At 42.6% G+C, this 12,774-nt stretch overlaps 1 protein-coding gene and 1 pseudogene across 2 annotated transcripts; both read left to right on the top strand.

Moving 5' to 3' along the window:
* Window positions 1-1,956: 1,956 nt before the first annotated feature.
* LOC311488629 (trace amine-associated receptor 13c-like) lies at window positions 1,957-3,425 on the top strand. The gene is made up of 2 exons (XM_084545445.1): window positions 1,957-2,197; window positions 2,435-3,425. Exons 1-2 carry the CDS (start codon window positions 2,022-2,024, stop codon window positions 3,246-3,248), a joined length of 990 nt encoding a protein of 329 aa, XP_084401571.1. The 5' UTR covers window positions 1,957-2,021; the 3' UTR covers window positions 3,249-3,425.
* A 3,504-nt stretch (window positions 3,426-6,929) lies between these two features.
* LOC311488642 (trace amine-associated receptor 13c-like) lies at window positions 6,930-8,541 on the top strand (annotated as a pseudogene). The gene is made up of 2 exons: window positions 6,930-7,478; window positions 7,736-8,541. The product of its transcript is annotated as a trace amine-associated receptor 13c-like (transcript).
* Window positions 8,542-12,774: the final 4,233 nt, after the last annotated feature.

The raw sequence follows: 12,774 nt of genomic DNA, 5'->3' as shown, positions 1-12,774 counted from the left end.
CCACACTGACAGCGCGACTCCAGTCCACCTCCAATTTGTCCAGGGCCCCGACAAGGCTCACAAACAAGTCGTTAGCTGTGGTGGTGTCTGTCATTGGCACGACTGACAAACTCCTCAGTGACATTCAGGGAAACATCCACTCCGCGAATAAATATCGCTAAGTGGGCTACATCAGTCACATCAGTGCTCTCGTCGAGAGCAATAGAGAATGCGATGAAGGACTTAACCTTGTCTTTTAGTTGACTCTTCAAATCACCAGAAAGTTCTTCAACCCTCCCCGTCACTGTAGGCCTCGATAAGCTTATGTTAGCTAAAGCTTGTCGCTTGTCAGGACAGACCAGCTCGGCTGCCTTTAGCATGCAGGTCTTGACAAATGCACCCTCTGAGAAAGGCTTGGATGCCTTAGCAATTTCCCAAGCGATGATGTACCTTGCCTTCACTGTCCCTTGAAACGAAATGAAATATAACGAAATTGAGACACTGCTCTTTCAGAAACGGTGCAGTAAAAATAATTAAGAGTTGAAGATATGTATAAAAATACAACAAACCTTCGTGTGTATCTCGACATTTGGAGAATACGGCTTGCTGTTTATGTAGCGATGATGCTAGCTCATTTAGCTTTTGAGTCCGATGTTGCCCTGTGTACTCGCCGTATTTCTCGGCGTGAGTCTCATAGTGTCGTTTGATGTTATACTCCTTTGCTACAGCCACTTGTTGAGAACAAATGAGACAAACGGGTTTGCCTCCTACTTCCCAAAAGAAATACTTTTCTTTCCATCTATCCTGAAAGATGCGACCTTCAGTGTCGACTTTCCTCTTTTTTGACAACATCTCTAGTCTGACTAGTCTACCGTCAACAGTAGGCCTACCGCCGGCGCTGCTGTAGCTGAGGCGGGCAGCATCAACAGACCAACTGATGGATTCCACAGAAAATTAAATAAAACTTAAAAAAAAAAAAAAAAAAAAGATAATAAAAAAATATTTTATTTTTTTTAAATATATTATCACCCGCGGGCCGGATGTGACGTACAGTCGGGCCGGGTCCGGCCCGCGGGCCGTAACCCTGGCATCACTGGTTTAAAGCCTTCCTTTAAAAGTAGTGTTGTGTCATTCACGAATGAGCCATCTCTGAGAGCCGATTCTTTCTAGAGAACGAGAAGAGTTGAAGCTTCAGCCTCTTGAGAATCCATGCAGGCAGGATGGGAATTTTCTTTGATGGCCACCGCATGCGGCCCATCACATGCGATGACAGACTAGGGGCAGATGCTCCAAAGACAGCGGTACGGGTGGTACAGGCCAGGTATACACCGAGTGACGGGGAGCTGGATTTAAATGCAAGTGCATCGGGAAAAAGTGGAGAAATTAGCGAAAACTGGACATCCAATGTTAAGACTTTGGCCTGCTTTTATTCGATTTGTTTGCTGTGGTTGTAGACTATAAGTAAAATTAAATGTAAAGCCATTTGGGAGCTGTTTGGGAGCCATAAGAGCAACTCTTTCAACAGACACAAGCCAAAAGAGCCGAGTCTTTGAAAAGAGCTAGATTTCACATCCCTAGTAGAGACCGTCTGCCTCCTGAATTAAGACTCGGAAATGGTACTACAGGAGTGGGGCCTGACTGAAGTCTGAATAACAGTTCATAATTCAGCTATTTTGACATGTCTTTCAACTAAAACCTGTCTCTTCCAGACCTTTGTGCTATCTCTCTGACCCCCCACCAATGACTACCTATCTTACACCATTGAGAAGATTTTTGATTTTCATGTCTTCTGATGTTTTTACACCATGTACAGTATACTGTGTGTATTCACAAAACAAGATGTGTAGCTTGTAATAACGTTTGAATTATGGGTAGAAAGTGAATCGGAGGTAAGTTAAGAAAGAACGGACAGAAACATTAAAGAAAGGTACTCGCAATTCTACAGAGAATAAAACAGAGGAGGGGAGGGACGGTATAACAAGATAAATCAGTGATACGACAGAGAGTTCTGGTCGGAGAGCTGCTGGTACTGCAGCTGTCTGATGATGGAGATCCAGGATGAAGTGGAGCTCTGTTTTCCACATCTCCTCAACACATCCTGCAGGAAGCCGACACTTCACTTGATTGAAGTTGGGCTCCTGAACATTCTGCTATCGTTCATCTCTGTGATCACTGTGGCTCTCAACCTGCTGGTCATCATCTCAGTCTCCCACTTCAGGTAGAGATTCCTTTCTCAACAACGATTACGACTGTTTTGTAATGATTTCTGTGAGATCAAATTGTCACAGATTTATAATTGGATGAATGGATGACTGAATGAATTAATTATTATGTAGATTGTTGGTGGTGTATTAGAACCATGGTGGTTTCAGTTTCATAAGCTAGAGCGAACATTTTAACTGAAGACATTTTGACATGATTAATGTGTAATTGATTCTTTTCTATCTCCTTCCAGGCAGCTCCATACACCCACTAACATCCTCCTCCTCTCTCTGGCTGTGTCAGACTTTCTTGTGGGCCTGGTGTTGATGCCGGTAGAAATCTTTAGAAAAACAGACTGCTGGAAATTTGGGGATGCCGTATGTGTTCTTTACTATTTCCTGGCCTCTGCCATTATCGGTGCATCAGTAGGGAACATAGTACTCATATCAGCTGACCGTTATGTAGCTATTTGTTATCCTCTGCATTACCCCACCAGAGTCACTGTGTCAAGAGTCAGACTCAGTGTCTGTCTGTGTTGGCTCTGTTGTGCTTTATATGGCAGTTTTTATGTGAAGGATGCCCTGACTCAACCAGAGAGAAGTAAATCCTGCTACGGAGAATGTGTGCTTTTCATTGACTATGTTACAGGAATTATTGATCTTGTTTTAGCCTTCACTGCTCCAGTTACGGTCATCATAATCCTTTATATGATGATATTTGTGGTGGCTGTGTCTCAAGCTCGTGCCATGCGCTCTCATGTTACAGCTGTCACAGTCCAGGCGTCATTGACTCTAAGAAGAAAGAAATCTGAGTTGAAAGCAGCCAGGACTCTTGGTGTTCTTGTAGTTGTATATCTGGTATGTTACTGCCCTTATTACTGTTATGTTGTGTCTGAGGCTGTGCTCAGTACTACATTTGAATATTTTGTAATCTTACTGGCTTATTTCAACTTTTGTTTGAACCCTGTGATCTATGCACTGTTTTACCCCTGGTTTAGAAACGCCATTAAACACATTGTCACTCTGCAGATACTGCAGCCTGGCTCCCGTGAGGCCAACATACTGTAGAGAGACTGTGACATGGCATTTTAATTTGAGCTCAAGACAAGAGACTAAACTAGTGTTTGTATACCAGCTAATTAGAAACACAAGTGAAGACCAATGTGTTCTTATGCAACAGGTTTTTACATTCAGCATTTGTTTCATATAACTGAGAGAAGTGTAGATTGAACTGTACTGACACATAAACACTTTTGTGTTTGATTCAATCCAGTTTAACGGTGCCACAACAAAACATTCTCCAAACTGACCATCCAGTTCAATTTATCACCTTTCTTAAGATGTTTCAAAAGAAACTGAACATTGCAACAGTCAAGGAGGCGGATAGAGTGATGGGAATTTTTATTAGAATACATTAATTTCACTACTGTGTTTATTCATTCATTCATTCATCTTCTATACCCGGTTATTCCTGTTAAGGGTCGCGGGGGTCTGCTGGAGCCTATCCCAGCTGTCATCGGGCGAGAGGCGAGTGTACACCCCGGACAGGTTGCCAGTCTATCACAGGGCTAACACAGAGAGAGAGACAACCATTCACACTCACACCTACGGCCAAATTAGAATCACCAATTAACCTAATGACCATGTCTTTGCGTGGGTTCTCTCCGGGTACTCCGGCTTCCTCCCACCATCCAGACACAGGGAGAACATGCAAACTCTACACAGAAATGGATTCGAACCGGTGTCCTTCTCGCTGTGAGGCATCAGTGCCAGTGCCATAGAGAGAGAGAGTTGCGACACTCTTTGATGTCGCCGTTATGGCTGTCACGTGGTTCATGTAAACCCAATTAGTTCCAAAACATGCGCTGGCTGTCATGTTCTTCTATGGGACAGACAGCAGCGATTGCATTATTGAACGGTAAATATAAAATAAAACACACACCCAAGTACTTTTTCAGCTGTTATTACATTATTGCATTTTTGTTAATGTCAGTTTTGCATTTGGAGAGGCAGGGTGACAACGAAAAACTTACTTAGATAAGTTTTAGGCTACATGGAGAGAAAAGCTTAGTGTTCATGTTCGCATGGGTAGTAGCACTGGCTTTAGAGGCTCTAACTTAATTTTTCCATATCATTCATCTGATGGTAGACGTCTCACGATATTCATTTGAGCACAACTGGGCTGTATTAGGCTATTGATTCCCGTGATTTTGCTTATAAATTCCGATTCAGTTATTAGCCTACCTTCGTGATAACGCAAAGAGGTCTTCCATGGGGGTCCGTTCAGAATTCGCCTAGAAGCTAGCTCACTTCTTCTGATGAATGGCCACCCCCAGGACCACAACGCCAAACTCGCCAGTCCTAAAATTCCCGTCATTCCTAATTAAATAACCCTCGCTCAAATCACGAGTCACGACAATGCCTTGACATACGGGATAGCAATCTATCAGCATCTCATCAAGCATCAGCAAGTAGCGCTGGGCAAATTGTACACTAGCCAAGTGAACATGGAACAGGAACAGTACAACAAATTAAGTACAGCCAACACGTCACATAATTAAAAGTTAGTATATCCCAAAATTCAATTAAATAAAAGTTGCTATAAAGGTGGTGGCGATTCATTACCGAACTACCTTCACAGCAGGGGAAGTCGCGCTGGCTAATTAGCTAGCAGGCAATGCTAGAAAATTGGTTGAAACAACCAAGATAAAATATAAATAATTACGCTGTGCATATACAAATGAAGACCAGTATAAGCATCGCAAAGGGCCTCTGACACAATATAGACAGTTGACAATTCAAAAGAGGTCGATATTTCAGCAGCTTAGCTCTGGAACAACTCAACTCACAGCAATGTAAATGAATGAGGTCGAAGGCCCAAATGACAGTGTTTGGAACTAATCCGACTTTCAAATCCCGGAAGTAGGCGGTTAAAAGCGCCGCCATTTTTTACAAAGGAGGTCTATGGGAGTGTCGCAACTCTCTCTCTCTATGGCACTAATCAGTGCTAACCACCTCGCCACTGTGTTGCCCATATTGTGTTTATAAACACAAACTATACTGTATAGAGTATTTACTGTATATGTATGGATATTTCCCTACTTGGCCCTGTGGGCTGTCTTCGTGCCTTAGCTGTTACGAGGACTGCACACATTTGACCAGAGATCTTGGATGTTATTCATGGTATCACCTGGAGCCCTTAAGCTTCTTCTGCTTTTTCTACTGTTTGTCCAACACGACTAACTCTGGCTGCTTAGTCAAGACAGGTTTGTCCGTCAGTATCTGGATGTCCCAGAAGATAAATCCAAATGAATCACCAAAGACCCCTCAAACGTCCTCCACTCAGCATTCCAGTGGCTCCCCTGTGGACGATGGCTCCGCTGCCCCGCCTGCAGATCTCAGAGGAGAAAAGCCACCTTCGTCACCAAAGTCATCCTCCTCCTCAACTCCTCCCCACTCTCTCTCTCTCTCTCTCTCTGACTCTTCTCCAGTTCACACACAACCATAGTACAGCATCACATTCTTCCAATATTAGCTCCTCCTGACTGGCTTCCAGAAAAATCCCCCATACATACAAGGCCCTTTATAACTAAGTTCCATTCTATCTGGAATACCTCATAGTACCATATAGCCCCAGTAGAACCCTTAAAGGGGAACTACGGTGTTTTTTACAACCTGGACCTTATTTCTGCCATAAAATACGATCGTTTACTCACCCATATAACTTTGGTGTCATTTGGAGTCATTCGGATGATATTTAGATCCACGTATATTCATATAGTGAGAGTGACTGGGGCACCGAAACGCAGCCTGAACCTGCTGTGAACCTCGTTCATTTCACCAATATTTTGTTATGATACACTAGTGCTATTCCCCGTTGAGTCCGGAGTTACCTGTTATGTATTCGCGGACATGCAGCGGTTTGTTGTCTTTGGCCAGCTCTTCCTCTCTGCCTCCGCATCCTCCTTTCAACGAGCTCCTCATTCGTATACTCTGGTTTAAAACAGTGAGGACGTCCATCATAAACAAAGGCGTCGTTCACAACCTCAGAATCGGAAAAATATTCAGCCCTGTTGCAAAAAACTAGCAGTAGCAAATTACAGGTAAACAAGTGGCGCTCAGAGATGACATCATCCATGTCAGAGGTCAGTAGGTCAATCTACAGACCCTGGATGATGATAACAGGTCATTCCTGACTCAACAGGGAATAGCACTAGCGTATCATAACAACATATTGGTGAATGAATGAGTGCTGTGGCAGATAATGTGTCATTTAGAGGCTGCGTTTCGGTGCCCCAGTCACTCCCACTATATGGATATACACAGATCTAAATATCGTCAGAATGACTCCAAATGACACCAAAGTTATATAGGCGAGTAAATGATCGTATTTAATAGTTTAATAAGGTCCAGGTTGTAAAAAAGAGTAGTTCCTCTTTGAGTAGAGGCTTAAATATAATCTATAGTCCCACATCACTTTGCAAGCACAGGCCCAACACAGCTCCAGGCCTTAACCGCCGTAACCTGACGTCATCTCCCTAGAATTGTAACTAATGTTGCCGCAACGGAGTCCACAGTGGCTGTGATGGGTCTAAAATGCATTTCCTGCTTGATGTGTCTCAGTGGCCAGACAAGCACAGAAAGTTCTACCTTGTTCAGCATCCTGTGCACATCAGCACTTAGAGAATACGCTGTTGGGGTTTAAGCCTTCAAAAGCATTTAAACCTGAGTAGACCGGTTGTAGGAGTACACATGAGTCTTATTACACTGCTTTGCAACACAAAGATATGTAACATTGGCTCATTTTCCTGAATAAACAAATGCACAAGTATAATGTTTCAATTGCATTTGTTTGATTGGGTTACAAAATGATGCACATTAAGTTAAGAACTGATAACTGTAAGCTATGAACACTTGGCAGGTTGGTTGGGACAAGACCACAGAAAAGAAACATGCAACTCCGTAAATCAGAAACTTGCAGCTCCAGGCCAGAAACATTAAAGAAAGGTACTCGCAATTCTACCGAGAATAAAACAGAGGAGGGGAGGGACGGTATAAGAAGATAAATCAGTGATACGACAGAGAGTTCTGGTCGGAGAGCTGCTGGTACTGCAGCTGTCTGATGATGGAGATCCAGGATGAAGTGGAGCTCTGTTTTCCACATCTCCTCAACACATCCTGCAGGAAGCCGACACTTGACTGGATTGAAGCTGGGCTCCTGAACATTCTGCTATCGTTCATCTCTGTGATCACTGTGGCTCTCAACCTGCTGGTAATCATCTCAGTCTCCCACTTCAGGCAGAGATTCCTTTCTCAACAACTATTACAACTGTTTCGTAATGATTTCTGTGAGATCAAATTGTCACGAATTTATGACTGGATGAATGGATGACTGAATGACTTAATGCATAATAACTGAACAATGATTTGACACAGTTTATCTTCTAACAAACTACCTTGGCAGTTTCAATATCCTAAGCAAAAGTGAACATTTTAACTGAAGACATTTTGACATGATTAATGTGTAATTGATGTTTTTTTGTATCTCCTTCCAGGCAGCTCCATACACCCACTAACATCCTCCTCCTCTCTCTGGCTGTGTCAGACTTTCTCGTGGGCCTGGTGTTGATGCCGGCAGAAATCTTTAAAAAAACAGCCTGCTGGATATTTGGGGATGTCATATGTGTTCTTTATTATTTACTGGGATCAATCAGTGTCTCTGCTTCAGTAGGACATATTATACTCATATCAGCTGACCGTTATGTGGCTATTTGTTATCCTCTGCATTACCCCACCAGAGTCACTGTGTCAAGAGTCAGACTCAGTGTCTGTCTGTGTTGGCTCTGTTCAGCTTTGTACAGCAGTTTCTTTTTGAAGGATGTCCTGACTCAACCAGAGAGAAGTAAAACCTGCTACGGAGAATGTGTGCTTGTCACTGACGATGTTACAGGAATTATTGATCTTGTTTTAGCCTTCACTGCTCCAGTTATGGTCATCATAATCCTTTACATGATGGTATTTGTGGTGGCTGTGTCTCAGGCTCGTGCCATGCGCTCTCATGTTACAGCTGTCTCCGTCATTGACTCTGACAAGAAAGAAATCTGAGTTGAAAGCAGCCAGGACTCTTGGTATTCTTGTAGTTGTATATCTGGTATGTTACTGCCCTTACTACTGTTATGTTGTTTCTGAGGCTGTGCTCAGTACTACATCTGAATATTTTGTAAGCTTACTGGCTTATTTCAACTTTTGTTTGAACCCCGTGATCTATGCACTGTTTTACCCCTGGTTTAGAAACGCCATTAAACACATTGTCACTCTGCAGATACTGCAGCCTGGCTCCCGTGAGGCCAACATACTGTAGAGAGACTGTAACATGGCATTTTAATTTGAGCTCAAGACAAGAGACTAAAATAGTGTTTATATACCAGCTAATTAGAAACACAAGTGAATACCAATGTGTTCTTATGCAACAGGTTTTTACATTCAGCATAACCGAGAGACGTGTAGATTGAACTGTACTGACACATAAACACTTTTGTGTTTAATTCGATCCAGTTTAACGGTGCCACAACAAAACATTCTCCAAAATGACCATCCAGTTCAATTTACCACCTTTCTTAAGCTGTTTCAACATAAACTGAGCATTACAACAGTCATGGAGGCGGATACAATGATGAAATTTATATCAGAATGCATTAATTTTACTATTAAACCTAATAAACTATTGAGTGTAAAATATACAGTATAGAGTATTTACTGTATATGTATGGATATTTCCCTACTTGGCCCTGTGGGCTGTCTTCGCGCCTGAGCTGTTACAAGGACTGCACACATTTGACCAGAGATCTCGGATGGAGCCCTTAAGCTTCTTCTGCTTTTTCTGCTGTTTGTCCAACACTACTAATTATGTTCTGCTTAGTCACAACAGGTTTGTCCGTCTGTATCTGGAGTTCCCACAAGATAAATCCAAATGAATCAGACATGTTAGTCCATCTCTAACCACGTCTTAAAGACATGAAGGCCTGGATGACTTCTAAACTAGAATGATGATTGTATTTGGTTCGAAAATCTTCAGACACACACTAGTCATACATTTATTCTAAATTGTGTCACCATGACACCCACTACTACGGGGATTTCTTGTTGAACACATAAAACAAGGGGCCAGGCCTGCCTTCTTTAAACTATGCAACATTTTCAAAATCAGGAATATCCTGTCTCAAAGTAATGTTGATAGTTCAAGCATTTCTTACTCTTAGGCTAGGTTACTATAATTCATAATTATCAAGTTGTCCACATAGCTTTCTAAAAATCCTCCAACTGATCCAAAATGATGCAATGATGAGAATCAGCATCATATTCTTTCAATATTAGCTCCTCCTCACTGGCTTCCAGAAAAATTCTCCATACATACTAGGGCTGTAACATGTATTTATATTCGTCCCGCGGTGTCACAGTAGTGGTGTCACGGTTCGGTTCACGCAGTCCGAATGAGTAGCCTATTAGCAAAAAAAAGAAAAAGTCGAATCCTCACTTCAATCCAGGTGCCCGGCAAACGCTATTAGCCTACAGAAGAAGAGAAACAGATGAAGAAGAAAAGTAATGGAGAGTCTAGAGTTGGAACAGCCGCTGGCTTCATTTAAATCACCAGAATGGGAACACTTTGGTTTCCCAGTGCAACATAACGACGATGGCGACGCAAGTGGTGGACCGGACAAAGACTGTCTGCCGATGATGTTTGGCGGAGGTGCGGTACGTCACTGGAAACCCATCAAACATGCTAACGCACATAAGACGACATCACCCCGATATATGTTAATGTTGCGAGGAAAAAAACATGGGTGCAATAAGTTAGTTTAGTTAGTTTCTTATAATGAAGTTACCAAAGTTGCCAGTTGCTACCTGACTACCTCTTTTCTTTTCTACTGTATGAACAAAATGAATGAATGGTATGAGAACCCTCTCCTCCTAATGCATTTGTTTTATTCTACTTTTTACTTTTATTTTTTAGCTTTATAACAGGAGGTGGTTTTTAGTTTCTTCAGTCTATTGGTGTCTGTTCAAAATAAATGAAAAAAGCTAGTTCTATACATGTGTGAGTTTTTGTTGCTCTTTTCCTGTTGTACCGAACCGTGACTCCCACACCGAGGTATGTACCAAACCTTGACTTGTGTGTACCGTTACACCCCTAATACATACAAGGCCCTTTATAACCAAGGTCCATTTTATGTGGAATACCTCATAGTACCATCTTGCCCCTGTAGAACACTTAAGTAGAGACTTATCATAATTTATAGTCCCACTTCACTTTGCAAGCGCAGGCACAACACAGCTCCTGGCCTTAACAGCCGTAATCTGATGTGCATCTCCCAAGAACTGGAGCCGACGCTGTGGCAACGGAGTCCACAGTGGCTGTGATGGGTCTAAAATGCATTTCCTTGTTGATGTGCTCAGTGGCCAGACAAGCACAGAAAGGTTTACCTTGTTCAGTGTCCTACGCACAGAAGCACATAGGTTTAAATGCTTTTGAAGGCTTAAACCCCAACAGCGTATTCTCCGTGTAGACAGGTCGTAGGACTAGTGAAGTCAAGTCACTTTATATATATAGCACATTTACCCAAAGTGCTTTCCAGTCAGGGCACATAAAAACATCTGCTTCTATACAAATAAAACTCAAGTTTCACTCGTCACTCCTCAAATGCCCGATTTCTTTCTTTTTTTTCTTTTTTTTTATCAAAACAGGGCATTTAGCAACACACGAGTCTTATCCAAGGATGATAGACCTGGCGTCACAAGCAGGTACTGAAATGTTTAGTGGCTGCAATTGAGGAAAAACAGGTTAAAGTAAATTCAATGGCCATTGACAAAGAGAATAGACATATCAACTTAGTACGGGAGGAAGAAAAGGCTAGACTATCAGGCATCAGGCATAACACGGGACAGCTAAGAGGAGGAGGAGCCTGGGAGATGAGGGCGGACTTAAATGAGCAGCTAGTTATTCCAACCGAGATTGCTAGCACCAGACTACAGCCAGATCTGCTGTTGTGGTCTGAGCCCGAGAAGGTAGTCTATTTCATAGAACTTACTGTCCCATGGGAAGACAGAGTTGAGGAGGTTAATGAGCGCAAGAGAGCTAAATATGCAGAGTTAGCAGCAGACGCAGAGCAGAATGGCTGGAGGGCTCATGTGCGGCCTGTAGAGGTGGGCTGCCGTGGATTTGTGGCAAAATCGGCTATTGCTCTTCTGAGCGAGCTGGGCATAGGTGGAAAAAAATAGAGGAATGGGGTATGCAACATGTCCCGGGCAGCAGAGAGAGCAAGCGAGTGGCTGTGGGTACGGAGGAAGCATGCTAGCTGCTGATCTCGCCACAGGTAAGGCTGGCTGCGTAACTTTAGTATTTGCGATTCATGATAGATTTGTTTGTTTGGTCGTGGTTTAGTCCGCATCAACGTATCGAGTACGTTTGATTGCTACATAAAAGGGCTAGGCTAACTTATTGAGAGATTAGTTGCTGATCACTGAATGGTGAGAAAAGCAGGCTTGTGCAGTGGCTGTGTGGAGGGGGGTGACTCCAGGACACTGGAGTTCACTGTGAAGCCTTCTTGAGGTGCCGTGTTCTTAACTTACCGAAACATCGGTGAAGGGAGGTGCCCACTTGAAAACCCCAATGACATGCTGCATACTGCCGTTGAATGGGGCAGGTATCTGATGTCTTCATGTCGGTTGGAAGTGATATTTCGTTGTTTGTTTAGCTGAGCGGGCCATACAAGCCAGCAGCATTTGGTTGGCAGCATTTCATTTAGATTGTAGGTTTAATCGTCATATATCATGACTGTAGGATTGTTAGGGTTTCTCAGTTGGACAGGGCCTCTAAATGTGTTTTGCCTGAGATCTTGGCACAAGGAATTGTAACATCTAATCCTGTGTATTAATGAATGAATGTTACACGGATTTGAAACATTTCTGAAAATATGTGTTTTAAATTTGGCCTTGAAATTAACTTGAAACCCCAGAGGTGGACTTGCTTTGCAACACACAGATATGTAATACTAATTTTCCTGAATAAATAAATCTGCAAGTATAACGTTTCAGTTAATTCGTTTGATTGGGTTCGAAAATGATGCACATTATGTTAAGAATTGATAACTGTAAGCTACACTGCCTGGCCAAAAAAAAAAAAGTCGCCACCTGGATTTAACTAGGCAGATAGGTACGAGCCTACTATTAGATAATTACTGCATGGGCGATTATCTATCAGCTGGCAACAAGTTATTTAACCCCAACTGAGAGCCGATTCTTTCTAGCGAACGAGAAGAGTCGAAGCTTCAGCCTCCTGAGAATTCATGCAGGCAGGGTGGGAATTTATTGATTACAGACTAGGGGCAGACGCTCCAAAGACAGCGGTACGGGTGGTACAGGCCAGGTATACACAGAGCGATGGGGAGCTGGATTTAAGTGCGTTGAGAAAAAGTGTAGAAATGAGTGAAAACTGGACATCCAGTGTTAAGACTTATAAGGCCTATATTTATTCAAATTGTTTGCTGTGGTTGAGTTGTTCATTTAAAGCTTTGATTAAAATGTTAAATGTTATCTG

This window comes from Chelon labrosus, assembly GCF_963514085.1.
Source record: "Chelon labrosus genome assembly, chromosome: 5".
NCBI lineage: Eukaryota > Metazoa > Chordata > Actinopteri > Mugiliformes > Mugilidae > Chelon > Chelon labrosus.
The sequence above is the reverse complement of the archived record's forward strand: the minus strand, read 5'-3'. Positions and strand labels throughout refer to the sequence as shown.